Genomic DNA, 20,843 nt, shown 5'->3' with positions numbered 1-20,843 from the left:
CCAACTGGAGAAAATTAGGCTCAACTGCATGCACGTTCAAAAGAATTTAACATTCCATTCAAACAGACAACAGCTGTAAAGCTTAGTTGTCTATTCGCATGCATGCATGCAGAGTTAGTTGGTTGGTTGGTTAGTTAGTTAGTTAGCTAGTTAGTCAGTTAGTTTTATATAGATGGCATTTATTGCTTTTTTTCTTCTTCTTCTTCTTCTTTTTTTTCTGGTTTATTATTTTATTATCATTTTATTTTAATCTTTTTCATTATAGTTTCTTTTTTTTAATTTTCAATACAATTTCAATAGAATAATGATAAATACATAGCAAATTGCTTTTTCCTGTATTTCATAATATTAGTACTGATCGATTGTTCAAATCAACTAAATAATTATTACGCGACAAGCGTCGCCCCATTTGTGCAACCGTTTTGTATTAACTTCTTGCAGGGTGTCATCAATTTTTACTTATCTAATGCTTGAATGCATTCGATGCGTATATTCCAGTTAGTTATGACGGCTGATCGCCTTTCCCAGGTCTGCTGATGTGGTTGGACATAAGTTCAGTTGGAAATTTCATGCCAAAAGTTCCTATCATAAGATCGTGTTCACTTGTGTTGTGGCAGTTGGCGGCACTGCGTCGATAAGCAGCGGGTGGGAAGCGCCATTTGGAAGCAGTGGAGGTTTCAAGTGTTCGGCTGTTTCTCTGGCCATCCATCATCACCTTGCGAAACGAAAACCCCCCATTTACCACAAGCTACCTTTCACTGCCGCTTGCATTGAATTTCAAATCTGCAACTTTACGGCCGTAGTTTCATCCTCGTCATTTCTTCTTCTTCTTCTTCTTCTTCTTCTTCTTATTCTTGGAACTTGGTCTTCTAGCTTTTGGCTCTTTTCTACATCATCTCATTGGTTGTTCTCATTCAAGGCTGGTTTCATTTCTCTCAATGGATTGTAAAAAAACCTAATAGAATTGAATAATTAAGAACGATGCTAATTCTTTTCACCACTCCTAGTATACAAAGCACGCTTGAACATTTCGGAAAAGGAAAAAGGAGAGAAAAATTACATTAGAGCTTTTTTTTCAGGAAAGTAGCAACGTCCATTACGACGCCGGCCATTGTGCTGATGATTCATTGACCTTGCTAAAAATCTCGACGCACTGCTGGCGCTGGTTTCCCGTTCGCCTTACGAGCTGCTCAGCCGCCGGAACATTATGTTCATGAATTATTCTGCGTCACTGATGGGCATTTCTGGTCCGGATAAGCATTACCATGCATCAACGTTATTACGGTCAACTCCTGCCAATTTTCATTTTCTTGCTTGAAATCTTAACCGGTACGTGTGTAATATTTTTCATATATTTTGTTCTGTTTCTGGATCATATCTTTGCTTACAAATTCATCCTGTCGCAGCTTTCCAGACAACACACTTAAATATTTGAAATCATCAACTACAGTAGAATATGTAAATTGAATTTTCGGTAAAGTTTTATGGGGTAAAGTTGTATCAATTCCCCCCTCCTCTCTTCGTCTAATCTTCTTCTGGTTGTGCTATTATTCATTCTTCATTGCGTTGTCAGATTTAACAATTGGATTGTTGAAGGTGGATTTTGTTGTATTTCATTTTTAATAACAAAACTGAAGGCTAAATATGAATGCTAAGTAGTTGTATAAAAGGCAACACGCACACGCATGTAAATAAATAAATGTATAATATGTACTTCTTCCTATATGTATACTGCTTGGATAGCAGCATAAAGCAATAAAATTTGAGCTGTACGCATATTTGAACAGCTGTGAATTAGAATTGATTGCGCCTTTGCTCAGCATTCTCATTCGAACTTATCATATCGGGCAGATAGCAATGATTACTAGTAGATAGATATTTGTTTATTTATTCATTTACATTTCAGATAATTTTGCATTTTTCAATTATACCGCAATTTGAGCCAAAATTTCCAATTATTGGACAAAATCGAATCTAACATTTTATTAACAATGAAAAATCTCCACTACACTTGGTAAAAGTGGAATTATTTGTACTTTTCTAATTTTCTTTTATTAAATCTTTGTACTGCTGCTTTTGGAAAATTGCTTAATAAGCTGATATTAATGAAATGAATATAATTTTTGACGATGATAGTCGACGAAAATTGAACTGCTACATTAAAGAAATGTTTTTTTTCCACCATTTTCAATCATATAGCGAGCGTTTTCGTGGTTATGTGAGGCTTTGAAGCACATGTGTCTTTGTTTGTTTCTTTTTATAAAGTAAAAAAGCGTACACCTTTATCAAAATCAAAAATCAGTTAATAGACTATTATAAAGAAGCTTTCAGAAATAATTCACTTCAACAGATTTGATTTCTTTCTCAGCGGAATAAGCATATTCCAAATGGTTGATTTATTTCATTGATCTCAATGATTGAAGCTATCATTTAAATAAATTTATAGTTTCGTTTCGTCTTTTTTTTCTTTTATTTATTCATTCATTACTGCTGCAAAAGCATTGTTATTTTACTTTTCTCAGATATACATTCCAATATACTCCATTTCAAATTCACATTACCTATACTCGGCCGTATTATAAATGATTTATTGTTCATGCTCATTTAGCTGATTTGTTCACTGATCATCATTTGGTTTCATCGTTTCCGTATTTTCTGATAAAATTTATCAATTTTAACAATTTCAGATCATTATAATAATGCAATTGTGAAAGTATTTAAAGAAAACCGATTCAAGTATTCATAATTTATCAGTTTTATAATGGTGTTTTACTAATAGGGTAACATGATAAAAGAATGAGAATAATAGCCAACAACTCTATTTGTCATACACTTGCTCGCTTAGTGTGAGTGGCATTTCGACTTTGATTGAGTAGGATGGGACTTTTTTTTATATGTCTGGATTATTTTATGCTCGTGAATCATAAAAATAGAAGCTCAATTAGTCGATGATAATGTATTTGAACTGCGTACTGGTAGTGTTTTGTAAAAGGGGAAAAACCAAATGTTAACAATCAATCACCGCACAACACAGCACAGTTAGCTAGCTGCTGAGGGGGCTTCGTGAAGAAGAATAATTTCTATTTTTGCATAAATAGTTTTCAATTACCGCGAGCTTCTCTTTTATAAAGCGGACACGTGAAATTATTGTTGCGTTTTACTGCTTTTGAATAATAAAATTCGTCGAATAATAAAAAGCTTAACTTTCAGCATAAAACTCGAGTAATGTATTCTTGAAAAACGGAGGGAGCAACAGCTTTCACAACTGACAAATGTATTTTTTGCTAAAAAATGCCAACGTGCTTAATGCGATGCTTCTGGCAGTGCATGTTTGCCTTTTTATTTTTCAGAATAATTTCATGCTTTGTTTTTTACGAAAAGAACGAACATTCGTGTTTGTATTCTATTAAGTTGTAAAATTTTATCGAGCAAATTGCCAAAAAGAAGCAACATTTTTGCAATTTTAAAAGAATATTACAGTGCGGTGCTTTGTTAAACAATTTTCAAGTTTCAAACATAAAGCAGCACATTCTTGCAGTATGCGCAAAACACTGCCCAACTGAATGCAGTACTACTACTACTACTACTACTACTACTACTTTAGAGCAGTGCTATTATGCAATTTTGAAATATGCAAATGTGACAAGTTATAATTGGAAATAATTTATTAAGGGAGCAATGAAAAATGAACAAACATGGTCCAATAAAAGAACGCACAAAAAGAAGCATGCAAATTGAAAAGAGCAAATAGTTTTTGCAAAGTAATCTTTTCAAAATATGCGAATAATTTTCAGAAAAATTCTTTGAAAAATATAATTTTCTTAATAATTTCATCATCAAAAGCATTTATGAAAAAATGTGAACATCTATTCTGTTGATTAATAAAAATTACATGGAGGTAATTTGAATCTGTAAAATATTTCCTCCCCATCCTGGGCATAATTTGGCTCATCATCTTTGGCTTATTGATGTTGTTTAATTTCTTTAAAAATTGCTCAAAATTTCAACATTTTCTATAGATTTCAAAGGATATGCTGATTTCATAATTCAGTGATATTTACACGCATTCCAGATATTTTTGTTGTCACGATTGCTATGATGTTATCAGTGCAATGGAGATGCTTGTGCCAATTATTTTTAAAATTAAAAGATTGTCATAAACAGGTGAGCAGCAGGTTTAAGCTTTTCAAATTGCCAAATCAACGCCTACATGCATAATTGAAGGATAGCTAAAAATATGCCTTTATCAAATAAAATATGCCACAGCAGAGCCATCACTTTTTTGCCATTTCCATTTCAACACTATAATTCAATTTGATATTACAATTTTGCTGTTTTTTTGTGAAATTGTTTGTGATTTTTTTTCCAATTTTTGCTCACAGATTGACTTTGAGCACTTTAGATATTAAGAGGTTGTTTTTTTTAAAGCTAAATCAATAAATAGATGATAAATGTTGAAATTTAGATAAAACAATGAAAAATGACATCAGTTAAAAGTGAAAAAAATTATAATTTAACATAACAAATGATTTTCTCGATTTTGACATGACATCAGTGCTGGAAATTTCCATTTCAATTACTGAACTTAACTTTTTCTTCTAATATGACACTGTATTATTCTATTTTTTAAAAGATTGCAAAACTAATATTCTAGCGATGCAGTCATTTTGGCATATATAAGCATTAATATATACGTGTGTGTGTGTGTGCGTGTGTGTGTGTGTGTATACTTTTTTTTGCAATTTTAACTTTCCTCATATGATCATAATGCTTACCTTCGAAATTAATAACATTGTTGTTGGTTGTTTTCTTTTTTTTGCTAAGAATATTGATTTTGAACTAATCAGATTGTGTTGAGGCAAATAAAGTTATTGCATGTTTGATTTTACAAACAGACAAAAGATTGACCATCTTGACATATCCAGTCGTCGTTTTCAATTGAACATCTCAAAACCATTGATCAATCTTAGAACATTTATCAGTTTCAGTTTGAAATTCATTTTCCTTGGCGTATTTTGCTTGAAAATTGTCACTGTCAAAGTGAATAAGTTTCACAATCGCTGGAAAATTCCATTGAAAAGTGGTCAGTTTAAATTTTCACTTTCATTCACTTATATATCTATCATTCAGTTTGCGAGTTCTATTTTCTTTACAATGCCAAGCGCTTATTATCTGCAATGCTTGTTGTTGTTGTGGCTGTTTCTGAAGCATCTTAGTAGGTTTATTGTGCATTTTTGTTTCACATCAGTATATAATAATAATAATAACTTCTCCAAAGATTTGTGCGCGTATGATGAAGATCTTATTTATTCGGACATTTTTCATGGTTATAATCCACTCGTTTTGCCTATTGCTTCTGAAAATGAGAGCAGAGTTGTGATAGAGTTTGGAATGTCGATGATTTTGTTAGTCAACGTGGTAAGTGTTGTTGTTTTGCAACAGAAAGCAGCATATATGGCTGATTCGACCGATTAAGTTGGTTTCTCAAATATGCTTAGTAGATATTTTAGGATGAAAAAAATCAAATATTACAAACTAATGTTTGGCTTACTATGGTAAGAATGAATTACTTTGTGCTTTGAAGAAGATGTAAGCGACTTTCATTTGATCATAAATTTTCACATCCATTCCATTTTCTGTTGAATCGATTGCTTTGCAAATGTTCATTTATTTATTATCAGCGTTCAGATGACTAAAAGTTAATTTTTAAATCGTCGAACAAATAAGAGCTTTTGCTGTAGAGCTGGAAGGATCCTTACCTTCGATGGAATCCTGCGGATTATAACATGATAAAAGATATTCGAGTGCCAGTGAAGCACATTTGGGTACCTGATGTTGTACTATTCAACAAGTGAGCATATTGCTTCTGTTTTTTGCATACATTTCAACACGAATTTCATCTTTTCAAAATAATGCTTAGTGCTGACGGACACTATGAAGTATCTTTCTTTTCCAATGTTATGGTAGAATCAGATGGAACTATTCTTTGGGTTCCACCGGCAATATACAAAAGTTCGTGCACAATTGATGTGGAAAATTTTCCATTTGACGAACAAACATGCTTGCTTGTCTTCGGCTCATGGACGTACACGCATCAAGAAGTTTATCTGACGTTTTACAGAAACAAAAAATTCATTGAACTTCAAGATTATTCGTACAGTGGTGTTTGGGACATTATAGATGTTCCGGGAATTGTACACGATTCTGGTTCAAAGTTGACATTTTGCATCAAAATCAAAAGGAAGCCCTTATTTTATACAGTACTGTTTGGCATTCCCACGATGATGATGGCTTATTTGAGCGTTTTTGTTTTTTATCTTCCTGCTGGAGCTTCTGAAAAAATAACATTATCCATAAATCTTTTGCTAGCTTTGGTGGTGTTCATGTTGTTAATTTCGAAAATTCTCCCATCCAACTCTAACACACTACCATTAATAGCGAAATATTTATTATTGACATTTATTTTGGACATTATGGCAATAATTATGACCGTAATAATACTGAACATTTATTTCCGTCGTCCAGGCTGCAGTCGTTTGCCACATTGGGCTAGGTCGTTATTTCTGGTCTACTTGCCTAGAGTGCTATTAATGAAAAGACCAGCTACGCAAAGAAATGCTGTCGTAGAATACGTAGCAAAAAAGTGTGATAATCAAATTTGCTTAATTAATGAACTGTCAAAACGCGTTTCTCCAAAAGAGGCACTGCCCAATGAAAGCAACCAGTCTGTGAATGACGATCTGAAACAGATGTTCAATAATACGGCGGATGTAAAAATTACTTTGCCTGAATTGCTGGACCAGCCTGGCAATGTGCAAGATTCCATTTTCAATTTGAATACGGTCAATTTTCAAATGCTCAATCAAGTGCTCATCTCCACTGATCAAATATTTGATCACTTCCGTCGTGTGCGGTCGACAGAGGCGGTGAGTAAATGATTTCTCAACAAAAGAATGACAAATTTTCAATTTTCTTCTTTTCCATGCAATTTGCTTCTCAAAACACTTTTCACTTAACAATTTCTAATTTTCAAAAGCGAAAATAGCATTTCAGTTGTTTTTTCTTTCATTGGATTTATTTGATATTTTATGAAATTCCTTCCACTTGTGATCTCCTCTGCTTTATTACGTAATCAGAGTGAAATTTTTTTCTAGGTTCGAGAAGAATGGAGATTTGTCTCTCTTGTTCTAGATCGGTTACTTTTGTATGTATTTTTTGGTATAACTTTAGGAGGCACGGCGCATATTTTTTTCCAAATCCCAAATTTATTTCTTCGGGTTGATCAGAGGGAAATAATTGAACGCATTTACGCTCAGTACGCAACCCAAGAAGAGTAAACTGTACTGTTCTTCTTGTGGTATTATATTACACTGAACAAAGTCGCTTTGATAATTCATATTTTTTAAAATTTAAATTTATCAAATCATTTTTTATGCATTGAAATGGCGTATCTTTTAATTTTGCATATGCATTTTTGCGGGTTATTAATTTTTTTCATAAAATAACCGACATTGTGACCGACTGACACATCTTGTGATGTATCATTGCCAAAGTTGCTGTTGTGCTTGTTTATTGTTAATCGTCAAGTATTGTCATTATCATTGTTGTTGTACAACTATTTTTGAAAGAAAATCAGTATTGTCAATTGATCCAGTTGTGTGGGATTGCTGCGGATCAGGTGAATATTTTTCATTTTGAACTTTATTCTAAAAAATGTTTAATTTCATTGTTTTCATAATTCAGCTTTGCAGATGATCAATTTTGCTTGGAAAAGCTAATATTGCTGCTTGCTACTAATATTCCACTTTATCTAGCACTGGGCTCTGAAGATGAAGATCGTTTAATGATCGATCTGTTCCGTGGCTACAACTCATTGGTACAACCAATTGCAAATGCAAACTCGACTCCTCTACTGTTGCGATTTGGTTTGCAACTTATATTATTAATTAATCTGGTGTGCTATTCGACCATGTCATTTTATTATTTCATTTTTTTCAAATTGATTTATTCAGGATGAAAAAAATCAAATAATGCACACCAATGTGTGGTTGACATTGGTAAGTGCTACTTTTGTGCTTCACCCAGTGAAGTGAGAATTAAGCTTAACCTCTTAAAGTAATAGCAAATTTTTCACTTGCAGAAATGGTATGATTTCCAGATGAGATGGAATCCGGTGAACTACGGGGAAATCCGACAAATTCGAGTAGCGACAGACAAAGTGTGGCTCCCTGATATTGTACTATTCAACAAGTAAGTTGAATTGTTGTAAAGTTTGAAATAATTTCGACAATTGTGCTTTTGCTTAGCGCTGATGGCAATTACGAAGTGTCTTACCACAGTAACGTTGTCATTGATCATGATGGTAAAATGCTCTGGGTTCCGCCCGCAATTTACAAAAGCTCATGCATAATTGATGTGGAATATTTTCCATTTGATGAACAAGTGTGCACACTGTTGTTCGGCTCGTGGACGTACAACGAACGGGAAATTATCTTGAGCTTCAACGATGGAGTTGAAGGAGTTGATCTCCAAGACTATTCGTTCAGCAGTATATGGGATATAATTGAAGCACCGGCTGTACTTACGAGACAAAAATCCAGAATTGAATTTCGAATAAGAGTGCGTCGCAAATCGTTATTTTATACAGTCGTGCTTATCATACCAACCGTACTGATGGCCTTCTTGAGCATGATGGTATTTTATTTGCCAGCGTGCGCGGGTGAAAAAATTACCTTAACGATCAACGTTTTACTTTCTCTAGTCGTATTTCTGTTGTTAGTTTCAAAAATTCTCCCGCCCACCTCATCCACTATTCCACTGATGGCAAAGTACCTGCTGCTCACTTTTTTGCTCAACATTATTACAATATTAGTGACCGTTATTATAATCAATGTATTTTTTCGTGGACCAACTACGCACCGGATGCCGCAGTGGGTGCGTCATACTTTTCTTGATTTTTTACCAAAAATGTTGATGATGAAAAGGCCCAAGAGAGTGTCAAAGCAGCCGTATTACGGATGTGTCGACACATTCCGAAGAAATAATGCGAGCAGACTGAACGTGCCACAGCCACAGCCAAGTTATTTGGATGCAAATGAGTCCGTACAAGCAGTGCCCCAATACAGTGTGCCTGATCATCAGAGCTCAGAATCGTTCGCGTACTATCAACTCGCAGGCCAGTATCCACTCACGAGAGAGGCCTGTAAAGCGATAGAAGCGATTGAATATATATCCGAGCACCTGAGAACAGATGAAGAATATCAGTCGGTATGCAAAACTATTTTGTCAATGATTTTTTTCATGATGCATTGTATTGTAATTTTAGGTACGTGAAGATTGGAAGTAAGTGAATCCGTATTTTTTCTTTTTATACAAGAAAATGGTTGTTTTTTTCTTCAATTTAATGTTCAATGTATTGTGCTTGTTTTGCAGGTATGTCGCGATGGTGATTGACCGACTGCTGCTTTACATATTTTTTGGCGTCACTTTAGGAGGAACAGTCGGTGTTCTCTTAAGTGCACCAAATGTTTTTGAATTTGTCGACCAAGCTCAGATTGTTTCCCGATTGTCGTTGCTTTACCGTGGAGAAACTTGAAACAAACTTTTTTTCACTATCAAATTTGATGGAAGTTTTTTTCCTAACATTGGGCTTTGTTTTTTTCTTTTTTTTTGGAAAAGCATCAACTCAAAATCATGAATTTGAAAATTCTCTTTTCTGAATTATAATCGTTTTGTAAAGGTAAAACTTTAGGAAAAGTGTGCAACATATTTTACTGATATATGTGTGGTAAAAAAAAAAGTTCCACTGCCAACCCAAGATTTCCCTCTCTTGAAAATTCGACACATTCATTGGTGTTTTCTCTATTGACAAACGTGAACAAGGAACGAGCGGAAAATTTATTTGTACTTTGTGAAATTTTGAAGAAAAAAAAATATATATTCTTTTTGTAAATCTCACGAACGATTGCATTTCATTTAAAAGGTTCCACAGAGATTGTATGAACTATTTTCAATAATGGATGCATTAGTTGATTTTAAAATGAACATTATATTCTATTATTATTGATTGATTGACTGATTGATTGATCGCTTAATTAACTAACTGATTGATTGATTTCTCTCAGTCGACATAACGAAAAATTCAAATTTCATCAGGTCATCATCGTTTTCATGCATTATTATTATTTCATATTATCGTTGTTCAATAAGCTGCCTTTTCAAAGTTGTTCAATGTTAATAATGCATTGTTTTATTTTATTTATTTTTTGAAAATAATACATATATTTTGAAATAATATCTTGTGCTTGCTTCTAGCATTTCAAAGGCGAAAAAACAAATTCAATTTCAGGTATGCTAACAAGCATTCTTCACAGTACTTGTGCTTGGATATGGATGGATTGGATTGCTTGCCAACAATCGTCATGGCAAATGAATAATTATAATTGTTGTCACTATTTGCACACAGATAGAAGAACATCAAGCAGATGAACATTGCATTTCCAACTTAGAAACCCGTAAGGTAAGTGATGCATGCAGCTCTCTCTCTCTCTCTCTCTCTCTCTCTCTCTCTCTCTCTCTCTCTCTCTCTCTCTCTCTCTCTCTCTCTCTCTCTCAATAGAATAATCGAAGAAAAAAAATTAACAAACGGGGCATTTTTTCATATTCAAAATAGTTTATTCAATTCAATATATGTATGCATGGAGAGGGAAGGAGAAGTAAAATTTGCCGAATACCAAAAAGCCGTTTTATGTGGAGTAAATGATAAATGCTGCAATAAAGTTAATAGCCAATAGCAAACAGTGAGTGCAGTTGTTAATCGATAAACATGTGCATGCTGAAAAAATTAATTAAGTAAAAATGTATAAATGCTAATTTATTTTTTTTTCTTCTTTTTGTTCTATTCATGTGCCTTCCCTGTGAACTCCAGTTAATCAGTTGTTCTCGCCTTCTTCTTCCGACATATTACCGTGATTTGCACTTGCAATTTGCATGTTCAAATTTAAAATATCACCAAAACCATTCACCATGTTTTGCATTTCGCTGTCCAAACGAGTGCAAATATTCTATAAAAAAAAGTAATAAAAATTTGATACTCGAATTATTTTTCCAGATACAGATAAAATAGAAAAAAATACAAAATTTTTTTTTAGTATACCATTGTATCCTGAAGTCGCATCATTAAATTCTGATGCAAATTCATCACCTGACTGGACACTCCATAGCAAACAAACGCAGCAGTTTGCATTGCCTGAAATCGTTCGCCCTGAAATAATTTTCATCCAAATGAAGGAAGGTAATGAATAAATAAATAAATTAATTAATTAATTATAAGCTATTTAACGGCAACCCAAACGTACACAGACTAAATCAACATTGGCAGTAGTTCTTTCTTCAGTAAGGTTATCGACATATCGTTCCAAATTATCCAACAATCTATTCACCAGATCTATCCGGCATTGTAGCGGTTCCTTTATCTTGTCCAACAGAGGTATCTCGTTATCGGATTTTACCATTTTCTTTGACAACTAGGCAATGAATAATTTTTACCACACCAAAATTTTACCAACTACTAATACACAAACTTCTTCCGAATTGTCTTTAGCATCTCGAACGACAATTTTAGGATGAAGATCTTTCTCGCTTTTCCACAAATATTCTACTACACTGTACAGCGCCTTTTGTTCAAACTGTAATCGAAAAACAGATCATACATACATATACATGCAAAACATGTGCTGTTAAACAAACAACTACACAGAATTTTAGTACAAAGGAAGGAACGATATTCTTACCATTTTGATTTTTGAATTACACGAAGAATACGCGTTCATTTCTGCTATAGCTCTTTCTGCGTATCCCAACTCTTTCGACGTTTGCTTATCCGATGTTTCACAGAACAGTTGATAAATCTAAAAACAACATAAAGCAGTCATTGAAAAGTAATAACAGCTCAACATAAATTAGTCAAACTTTTGATTTTAAAAGATGACCAAGATTTATTGGCGACGCATTCAGCAAGCTTAACGCTTGTGAAAAATCTTTTCTCATAAAGCAGGCCCTGGCTAAATAAAATGTAGCAAATTCGTAATATTCTTCTCTTACTGCCAGAATCGGTTCCCACAGTTTCTGAGGCGGAATCTCCCTCGGTGGTTTCATATTGCCCAGCTTTCTTAAAATCAGATCAGCTTTGTGTAAATTGTGATATACATGTTAGAAAAATATACTTCTCATCATCCTAGCACTTACTCTTTGCATGATTTACGAATCCAATTCCAATAATTAGAAGCATAAGCCGATATCTCGAACACGGACATTTGTTTTTCTTTGTTTTCCAAAATCACTCTATCCAACTAATTAATAAAGAATGTTTTTGTTACCAAATCAAATAAATAAGCTAATTTAAAAGAAAAAGCAAATTCAACTGTGATTTCAAGCATTTCGCCAGTGGTGAAAGCCAACAAAAGATCAGTAATCGAGTAGGACGTAGCTCTCAACGTTTCCAATGCCAGTATAAACAAGTCATTGTCTGCGTCACTTAAAAAAGTTATAAGATTGTACTTTCTCTTCTTCATTTTTTAAATAATTTTTCTACTTTAGTATTCCGCCATTCAATATGGATTGCAAACAGGAGAAAAACTGACGTTGCCACGTTGTAATTGGAGGCTTGCAGAGCATAAATGGCAAAATCAACTTCTGTATGCCATCTCGTGCAAATGAAAAACGAGCACCATGCATTGAAATATGAAAAAATACCTAAAATTAATCATAAGTTTAACATCAGATACAAAATTAATAATAACTTTTGCAATACAAAAAATGCACGCAATTATTTAAGCTGTAAAAAATGCAACTTTCGATATCGATAACTATTGTATGATTAATTCAGATGCTATGGATATCATTTCAAAATGCTTACCATCACATCCAAGTGACACAGTGTGGTCGCCGATGATGTTGAAATTTCATCCACTACCAAAGGCAATGTCATATTTTCAACTATAAATAAAAACAAACTTGAGCGTAATAATCCAATACTAATGGGGCATGCACTTTACGTTGAAAGTCAACAAAGTCGTGTGGTTTCTCTTGAAACAAAAGCATTATCCATACACAACGTTCAAGCGTGTCAGAATGATGTCCAGTAGTCATATATTCTTAAAAAAGTTTTAAAAAATATCTACAATTAAAATCAATAATAGGCATACTGTTGAAGTAAAATGAAATATCCGAACGGGTTAGCTTTTCGAAATTTTGCAATCTTTTTCCAACATCGATGTAAAATAAGCAGCCTGCATTTTCTGTATATAATTTTCTAGGGAACAATAATTTAAATGCTTCATTAAGATGCTCGCGCATTGAAGGTTTTCCGAAGTCTCGCTTCAGTGATTCCATAGAAAACTTATTTTCAATTTCTGCAGTCAACCGGTAAGCTTCCAAAACGATAAAATTTAAATCCACTGCCCACGAACTGTTTGACTGTTTGCAAAATTCTTCCACACTCGGAGCTCCGTGAAGAATGACTTGAAAATAAGTATAAATGCAATTCATCATTGTTCTGTATTTATCAGCGCCATGAACCTGGAACTGTTTCTTAATGAAAAACTTATAAAACAAAACTGAAATAACAACTTACTGATGTTGACTTGAACAACAACAAATTCGCGGCCAAAGAGAACAATCGGCTTTCACAATAATTCGCAAAAGTTCTGGATGTTTCATTCTTATGAATCACTTGTTCAACAGTCCAAGAAGTCAAACTAAACTGAGAATTTAAAAAAATGAATAAATACTAAATTGAATATAATTAGCACTTGAATAATGTAGAGCTTGCGTCTTCCAGGTTTAGGTTATGCATGTAATTTTCAACAGCAGCGATTCGAGCTAAAAAATAGCCTTCGGGATCAGTTGCTGAACTGAGCTTGCTAAAACAAAAACATCAAAGAAAATAATGATTCAAAAAGCATTAAAATACTTAAAAAAGTTGAATTCATATTAATTTTACATAAACTGAAAATAATGCTTTTCTAATATAGAATTATTGAAATAATATCATTAAAAAATGTAACATTAACTTGAAAATTTTCTATAAATACTTATTTAAATATTCAGGGGGTTTTAAGTAATACAAACCTTGACATGCTTCAAATTTTCAAAGAATGACAAGTAAAATGCAAAAAATTATAATTCAACTTGACCAATTTACAAATTTGACGTATGAAGATACAGTAAGAAAAAGTCTTCAGGTGCTTGAAAATAAACTACTTTATCAGTGTTTCAAAATGTATTACATTAAAAATAAAGTAGAGCTGATATAAATATTAAATTTGATTAAAAATAAAATAATTTTTAATGAATTTTATTTATTTAATTATTAAATTGTTTATATTAAAAAAGCATTTAATGCATCAAATTTTTATAGATAGACTTGTATTGAGTTGCAATTCTCACAAACTAATTAGCGAGATTCTGTTAAGGTGCGAATTTGTGTTTCTCTAATCTTTTCATTTCTTGATTTCAAAATTTGTTCTATTAATTTTTATTAATTTTCTATAAGTTACAGTTTCTATAATTAAAAAAATTTTCTCTTTATTTACGCTGTTAAATGTAATAAATTTCCATGGTTTTTTAATTCCGATTTTAAAATTATATATTTTACATGAAATTGTAGCATATTGGGCAATTGCTGTGTGCTTGTAATTTATAATGGATACTGTAGTGTATTTTTTAAGGAGAAAGTTTTTTTCAAGGTTCTCAAAAAGCATTTTGTAAAATGCATTTATGTTCGTAACACGTTTGGAAATTATGCTGTTGCGTTTCACTCTAAATTCTGAACTCAAAACGCTGGCTGTTAATTAATTACATTGTAGGTCAGCGAGTTATGCACTTTCGTACTTGTTTACTAAATTGATTACTGTACGGCTATGTTTTACCCAGTTAAAAAAATTTTATTTCCGATTGATTGCTTTTACTTTTAAAAGTTTTGTGCTTGTTGTAGTTTGTCTAGAGTCAGACTTCATTCAATTACCAATTTTTGAGAAAAAAACAGGTACGCTTTATGGGCAACTGATTTATTTCAATAAAAAGGAAATTTAACTTTGTAAATGAAATTTGCACAAGTGCTATTGAAAATTTTGTGTTTGTTTCTGAAGTAATATGCGGTATATCTTATAGTAGCACTAAATTTAAACGAAATTGCTATATTGTAGAAAGAGGATATTATTTTTGAGCACAGTTTCTTTTTACAGATAATTTAGAATGCAGCTGTACCAAGTTCAGTTTTATGATTTTTGATTTGTATTTTTTTTGCTTTTTTATTATATATAGAAGACAAGTCAAAAAATAAATGAATTTTATTATGGTTATATAACAATTTCAGAAATTTGTGACATGATGTTAAAAAAATTTATACGTGATGATGATGATAAAATGACATATAATGATGACTGATGATGATGACAATAATGAAAACAAATGACAGATAATAATTCATAAGGTTATTTGTCAGTGATGCCGGTAAATGACTATTGATAACTAAGAATGTTTTTTAAAAATAATAAAATTATTTTAAAAAAGTAATATTATAAATTATGCGAAAATACCGAATAGATTTATTCAGAGTGAATTAAAAAACCAGTCTGTCGCTTCGTTGAAAGACTCATCGTCATCATTGAATTCGTTTTCGCCCAACGGTTCTTCCTCATTACCATTTTCTTCTCCATATTCGCTGAATGACATTTCATCACTGCTCCGTAATTCACCTTCTTCTAGACTACTACTAGAGTCGTCGTCCTTTTTGCGAGTAGGTGGTGGTAGACGGTTTTCAAAATTTCGTCGACGCACTGCTAGTTCGGCCATCTGTAGCTTGATTACCAAATCGTCATTTCCATCCTCGGGAACTTTCAACAATTCTTCAATGAACATTTTCGCTTTTTCGATTTTCCAGTTGCCCACATTTTCATAATCTCTCACAGAGATGCGTGCACACATCTTGCCTGGAAAGAAGAAAGCCAGGTCGACCTCGCACTCCGAATACTTTTCAATTGCTTTCACAGTACTGCCCCTAGGACCGAAAATCCGTCCACGAACATTCCATGGTTTTTGCGATATGTCCATGCACATTCTCGCGACCGCATATTTTACACTTCCCGACGGTTCTGGTGGAGACTCGACATTTTGGAACATCGGGAGTTTGAAAAGGTCATCAATATACTGTTCGATCAACTCCTCCTTTTCTGGTCCTTCTGGCATTTCTTGAAGTATGGCAATCAATTCGTTGTTCTTCTCGAACCGGGATTTGTTCGAATGGTTTCCATTTCCATCCATTTCGAAACAAAGCGAACCGTTCTTCAGTTTTAGTGTAGACAAACTGACCGAAGGCTAAACTGACGTATCGTAATCTTTTACTTTAAACTCGTGCCTGTGTCTCCTTAATTTAAACTTTATTTCAAAGTTACATTTTTTACTTTACTTTAAATTTAAACAAAAGTTTATTTTTAATTCTAAATTTTAATCTAAAATTTAATAATTTATCTCATTTAGAATAAGTTTAAATTTTTATTAAATTTTTTTTCATACATATTTTTAGTTTTAAAATTTACTCTTTTGCATGTTCACATAAATTGCTTCAATATAAATAGACACCAATCGAACTTACAGAGGGTGTTATTTTATTTTTTTTAGTTTTATGTGCGAAAGATCCGGTAGAAATATTATCAAAAAATTATACACTGTCGAAATATATATATTAGCAAAATCATAAATTACAAATTTTATCATGAATTTATTTCCATCATCAGTGTTTCCATAATAGATCATGTTTTGATGTTTTTATTAATTTTTCATTTCATCAGATTATATTACAAAGGAAAAAGCACACGAAAAAAACAATTTTTTTCAAAAAAATTCCCTGCTAAACGATATTCCCAATAATGAATACAGAAGAAAATTTCCATGGCAGTGGTGCCGAAATCGTAGCTAGCGTATCGCATTGCGGTAAATGCAGGCGACCATTCTATTGTGGTTGTAGTGGACGAAAATATGGCATTTGAAAATTATTTTTAATAACGAATTAATGATGTAAACTTTTTTGAAAAAGTTTTATCACCTTATTATCAATAAAAAAAAACCATACGCTTATCAATTTCATACTGTGATTACTCCTTGATTTTCCCTTTACAATAGAAGTTTGGTTGTATGCTGGCACTTTTTGATTCTACTCGAATATATTTGCTTTCAGTTTGTTTGTTAGTTTTCAAATGAAATTATTATTTTCGAATTTAATTTAAAAACACCGTTTTACATTTAAAATAATCATTTTTTGAGCATATTAATTGTATTCTTTTTCTGTTTTGTTGCTTTGATAGAAACAACAAGAGAAGAAGATCATTTGTACTGTACACATCGCATGTATTTATGGTTACATGAAAAGTTTATCGACAAAATATATTTAAATAATATATAATAATAATTGTCGTTTGAAATATTCGTTTGTATTCGATTGTAAAATGTTCACTGTTGTTGTAGGTATTTGAATTGAATATTTTTGTCGTCTCATTGCATGGACCGGTGGAACTATGGTACAAACGATGCGTCAGGAGGCAGAGTCGAAGTTGTTGGAAAATTTTAAATCCGTCGGCTGTTTGTGCACTTGGCTGAGGTCGGAACAGTTGGAGTTGGTTCATTTCAGGGAGCAGTTGTTGGAACGACTTGCGACGTGCGCCAATGGCAGCGTCTGCTGCGACTGTGGCGATTTGTTGAAAGCATCGTTTCTGTTGTCGATTGGTCGCCAAATTTTGGCCCAGTACCGTGGTCAACGCTACGACTGCGGCTCGTTTTGCCTCAAGGTTGATGTGCCGGTGTTCACCGACGCGCAGGATTCGCTGGACCGTTGCCTGGGCTCGGACGACGGATCTTTGGACCGGAAGTTGCTGTTGAAAACCGCGCTGGTCAGTTTCGTCGAAACCGAACTGTCCATGCGTGCCGTGGACAGGCAAACAGCCGACCTGGTCATCGACGTGCTGATCACTGACGAACAGGACCAGCAGCGCTGTTCGGCCCTGCTGGTCGACCAGTTGGCAATGGATACGGCCCACTGGCCGAGCCAACGGTCGGCAGTGAAGAAATGGGCCGAGGGTTTGGATGCTGCTGAAGCTCTGATTTGGCGACGCAAGCTGGCGTTGGCGGTGGCCGACGGTCAGTCGACACGTCAGTATAGGGTCGAGTTTAAAACGTCGACGCTTTACTTGACCGGACGTTATTGCAAATTTTCGCGTAAGCTTTATCAAAGCCCATGGTTAGGCTCCTGGTTCGACTCCCTGCAACAGCAACTGCAAAAAGCCGTCGGTTCGATTATCTTCGCAGACCGATTCAAGCTATCGACCGCCGGGCGCGAGGATTCGGATGTGCGCATGCTGGGGCGTGGCCGTCCGTTCGTTCTGCACTGCCTCAATCCAAAAGTGACGCGGCTAACAGACGACCACGCCACGCGGCTTCAGTCGGAAATCAACTCCAGCACGTTGGATTTCTCGGTCAGCGAGCTCAAGTTGACTACCGAAGAAGCTGTGCTGGAAGCGTTGAAACGATGCGAAGAAGAAAAGCTGAAAACCTACGTCGCCCTGTGCCGCGTGGTCGACCCCGAAGCCGGGGCGGTGGTCGATAAAGCCAAACTGCACGCCCTGGGCTCGCTGGTGGATCTCACCATTCATCAGTGGACACCAATACGCGTGGCCCACCGACGGGCCGTTCTACGGCGACGCCGTTTGATCAAGTGGATGCGAGCCATACCGTCCGATTGTCCAACACGCTTCTTGATCACTTTGCAAGCCGAAGCCGGAACTTATATCAAAGAATTTATTCACGGCGACTGGGGACGAACCAGACCTTCGCTGTCCGACCTGTTGGGCATTCAGCTCGACATACTGCTTTTGGATGTTCAGTCGGTCGACTGATAAATACAAATTGCAAAAATTGGTTCATTTATTCGCTATTTATTTCCTATACACAGCAATGAGGCATTTCACACCGGAGGAATTCGACGCAATTCATTCAACAACCACAAACAAAAGCTGAACAAAGCTAACGAGTTACTCTGATGCAAAGCACCCATAGAAACTGGTACATGGTGCAACAACGTGCCCACACCAATGGCTGCTTGCAGGTACGCGATCGTGATCACAGCATGTAAGATCCGTCTGCATCGTTTGTTCAACGGAAGCCGACACCCAACTAGCCAAGTAGCCGTCACCAACGCCACCGTCATGTAGGCCTGTGTGAATGAATGATGTCTCTTTTCAAATAAATCACATAAATAAATAAAGCAAGCAAGCATATGTACCAAATTTCGATGAACAAATTGTACTGTTGTTGGATTGTCGAAAAAATTAAGCCAAGTTGGATTCATGGTCAACAAATCTGTCGGTATCCAACGGTCGGCGAACTTCGGCCACGAATTGTAGACCAATCCCGCATTGAGACCGGCAACAAATCCGCCAGAAATTGTTGTCAACGATGTCGAAACGACGCTCAGTATGCTCAATAATTTCAGTCTTTTCATTCCAGCAATTGAATAATTCTATATAATAATTTATATATATTTTTTTTTTCTTGAATAGCAACATAATAACAGAAAACAATTACCGCCGATGGTGGAAATATACTTGACAATCCGTACCAGAATAGTAGACCGTACAAACCAACTGCGAGTGATAAATGAGCTGTGAGGCGATACTGACTAACTCGAACATGTGAATTTTGTTCACCAGATTCTAGACCAGATTTCACCATATACCAACCCAAAAGTGCCTTGAAAAATCGATTCGACTTATGCTATCAATATTTACTTGTACACTGAAAACATTCACTTGTGAAAGGAACAGAGTGCCTGCGGTAAGTACTGGAACTTTCAAATGAGATGCCAGGCGTCCTCGCAACCAGAAATACACGGCCGGTACAGCAAATACCAAGCCTGTGCTCCTTGCTAGCATTCTGTGTGCGTATTCCATAACCCAAATTGCTTTGAATTCATCCAAAGTCATCTCGGAATAGGAACTTTTTCTAAACACGTACTCTTAAAAATGCACTATTTGAAAACTTTCCCACTGCACAAACTGTTTATAATCCGGATAAAGCTTGTATTTTTCAAATTCTCCAAGCCAATCTTCTTCTGTTATAGGTGGCATCATTTCACGAAAAACACGCCAATCTACCATGCTCAAACCGGATTCCGTTAGCCTGGTTCAAAAGACAAACACAAAAATATTGTATTATATTATATTATATATTGTTGTTTTTCTTGATTTCAGAAAAAAGCATTTCACACCGTGTAACACCACCAATAATGATCGTTGCAGAGACCATACCAGCTGAGGCGAATAGCCATACGGATTGCGCTTTACGAGGTGACCATTTTGTTAACTTGCCATCTGTTCCAGAGTGTACAAATCGTCTGCAAAAGCGAACAACTGTCAGGTAAAATGAGTATTAAACTTTCATCCTACCTGAGGTTGCAGGAGCGTGCAACGTTTAAACTTTTTTTCACTAAGTGGTTCTGCAAAAAACTCAACTGCCCACGACTTATGCTGCTCATTCCAATCAACATGGCCATAATTATTCACTATACACGTCAGATGTATCTAAAAATTAGAAAATTCTATTTCTTTTTTAGAAAGAAAAATATGATGACAAATTCCATGCACAAATTTACAACAGAAAACTTCAATTGATAAATCAATTGAATATTAAACGTTCGAAGTGAATGAATTATTAATTAAAATATAAAAATCAGGAAGTAATCCTACAGTAAGACAGTTTATTACTGTAATGAATGAAATGATAACGTATTATTT

General features: G+C 34.6%; 6 protein-coding genes across 6 annotated transcripts; 3 read left to right on the top strand and 3 right to left on the bottom strand.

Moving 5' to 3' along the window:
• The first annotated feature begins 474 nt into the window (after positions 1 to 474).
• On the top strand, positions 475 to 1,131 carry Tsp_08202 (hypothetical protein). The gene is made up of 3 exons (XM_003373563.1): positions 475 to 528; positions 593 to 945; positions 1,080 to 1,131. Exons 1-3 carry the CDS (start codon positions 475 to 477, stop codon positions 1,129 to 1,131), a joined length of 459 nt encoding a protein of 152 aa, XP_003373611.1.
• A 4,023-nt stretch (positions 1,132 to 5,154) lies between these two features.
• On the top strand, positions 5,155 to 5,855 carry Tsp_08201 (acetylcholine receptor subunit beta-type acr-2). The gene is made up of 2 exons (XM_003373562.1): positions 5,155 to 5,418; positions 5,742 to 5,855. Exons 1-2 carry the CDS (start codon positions 5,155 to 5,157, stop codon positions 5,853 to 5,855), a joined length of 378 nt encoding a protein of 125 aa, XP_003373610.1.
• Positions 5,856 to 5,912: 57 nt separating this feature from the next.
• On the top strand, positions 5,913 to 9,595 carry Tsp_08200 (acetylcholine receptor subunit beta-type unc-29). The gene is made up of 9 exons (XM_003373561.1): positions 5,913 to 6,930; positions 7,231 to 7,333; positions 7,744 to 7,954; positions 8,013 to 8,057; positions 8,141 to 8,250; positions 8,307 to 8,719; positions 8,873 to 9,267; positions 9,326 to 9,342; positions 9,433 to 9,595. The coding sequence occupies exons 1-9, from the start codon at positions 5,913 to 5,915 to the stop codon at positions 9,593 to 9,595; spliced, it is 2,475 nt and encodes an 824-aa protein (XP_003373609.1).
• Positions 9,596 to 10,931: 1,336 nt separating this feature from the next.
• Positions 10,932 to 16,323, bottom strand: Tsp_08199 (hypothetical protein). The gene is made up of 11 exons (XM_003373560.1): positions 15,632 to 16,323; positions 13,812 to 13,922; positions 13,634 to 13,757; positions 13,206 to 13,578; positions 12,593 to 12,753; positions 12,247 to 12,350; positions 12,103 to 12,169; positions 11,793 to 11,909; positions 11,358 to 11,525; positions 11,156 to 11,263; positions 10,932 to 11,063 (listed from the first exon to the last, which is right to left on the bottom strand). Exons 1-11 carry the CDS (start codon positions 16,321 to 16,323, stop codon positions 10,932 to 10,934), a joined length of 2,157 nt encoding a protein of 718 aa, XP_003373608.1.
• A 1,106-nt stretch (positions 16,324 to 17,429) lies between these two features.
• Tsp_08198 (hypothetical protein) lies at positions 17,430 to 18,409 on the bottom strand. The gene is made up of 2 exons (XM_003373559.1): positions 18,328 to 18,409; positions 17,430 to 18,241 (listed from the first exon to the last, which is right to left on the bottom strand). Exons 1-2 carry the CDS (start codon positions 18,407 to 18,409, stop codon positions 17,430 to 17,432), a joined length of 894 nt encoding a protein of 297 aa, XP_003373607.1.
• Positions 18,410 to 18,703: 294 nt separating this feature from the next.
• Tsp_08197 (cytochrome oxidase assembly protein) lies at positions 18,704 to 20,602 on the bottom strand. The gene is given in 9 exon segments (XM_003373558.1): positions 18,704 to 18,834; positions 18,858 to 18,943; positions 19,087 to 19,283; positions 19,334 to 19,570; positions 19,636 to 19,824; positions 19,839 to 20,065; positions 20,090 to 20,229; positions 20,318 to 20,443; positions 20,496 to 20,602. 9 exon segments carry the CDS (start codon positions 20,600 to 20,602, stop codon positions 18,704 to 18,706), a joined length of 1,440 nt encoding a protein of 479 aa, XP_003373606.1.
• Positions 20,603 to 20,843: the final 241 nt, after the last annotated feature.

The sequence above is a fragment of the Trichinella spiralis genome (genome assembly GCF_000181795.1).
Source record: "Trichinella spiralis strain ISS 195 chromosome Unknown Scfld6, whole genome shotgun sequence".
Lineage (NCBI taxonomy): Eukaryota > Metazoa > Nematoda > Enoplea > Trichinellida > Trichinellidae > Trichinella > Trichinella spiralis.
Note: the sequence above shows the minus strand (reverse complement) of the source record. Positions and strands in the feature narration are given on the sequence as shown.

Coding starts and splice junctions, on each gene's coding strand:
- Tsp_08200 (XM_003373561.1), top strand. CDS start 5,913: ATGCTTAGTGCTGACGGACACTATGAAGTATCTTTCTTTTCCAATGTT. Junction 7,334..7,743: donor CAGTACGCAACCCAAGAAGA/GTAAACTGTACT, acceptor TTCATAATTCAG/CTTTGCAGATGATCAATTTT. Junction 8,058..8,140: donor CCAATGTGTGGTTGACATTG/GTAAGTGCTACT, acceptor TTTCACTTGCAG/AAATGGTATGATTTCCAGAT.
- Tsp_08197 (XM_003373558.1), bottom strand. CDS start 20,602: ATGGCCATGTTGATTGGAATGAGCAGCATAAGTCGTGGGCAGTTGAGT. Junction 20,444..20,495: donor GCACGCTCCTGCAACCTCAG/GTAGGATGAAAG, acceptor TCGCTTTTGCAG/ACGATTTGTACACTCTGGAA. Junction 20,230..20,317: donor ATTATTGGTGGTGTTACACG/GTGTGAAATGCT, acceptor CTTTTGAACCAG/GCTAACGGAATCCGGTTTGA.
- Tsp_08202 (XM_003373563.1), top strand. CDS start 475: ATGCATTCGATGCGTATATTCCAGTTAGTTATGACGGCTGATCGCCTT. Junction 529..592: donor CGGCTGATCGCCTTTCCCAG/GTCTGCTGATGT, acceptor TCCTATCATAAG/ATCGTGTTCACTTGTGTTGT. Junction 946..1,079: donor TTCATTTCTCTCAATGGATT/GTAAAAAAACCT, acceptor CTTTTTTTTCAG/GAAAGTAGCAACGTCCATTA.
- Tsp_08199 (XM_003373560.1), bottom strand. CDS start 16,323: ATGGATGGAAATGGAAACCATTCGAACAAATCCCGGTTCGAGAAGAAC. Junction 13,923..15,631: donor TTCAACGAAGCGACAGACTG/GTTTTTTAATTC, acceptor TTTTTGTTTTAG/CAAGCTCAGTTCAGCAACTG. Junction 13,758..13,811: donor GCAAGCTCTACATTATTCAA/GTGCTAATTATA, acceptor TTCTCAGTTTAG/TTTGACTTCTTGGACTGTTG.
- Tsp_08201 (XM_003373562.1), top strand. CDS start 5,155: ATGCCAAGCGCTTATTATCTGCAATGCTTGTTGTTGTTGTGGCTGTTT. Junction 5,419..5,741: donor TGATTTTGTTAGTCAACGTG/GTAAGTGTTGTT, acceptor CTTTTGCTGTAG/AGCTGGAAGGATCCTTACCT.
- Tsp_08198 (XM_003373559.1), bottom strand. CDS start 18,409: ATGCGCACATCCGAATCCTCGCGCCCGGCGGTCGATAGCTTGAATCGG. Junction 18,242..18,327: donor CGAACCGACGGCTTTTTGCA/GTTGCTGTTGCA, acceptor CGTCCGGTCAAG/TAAAGCGTCGACGTTTTAAA.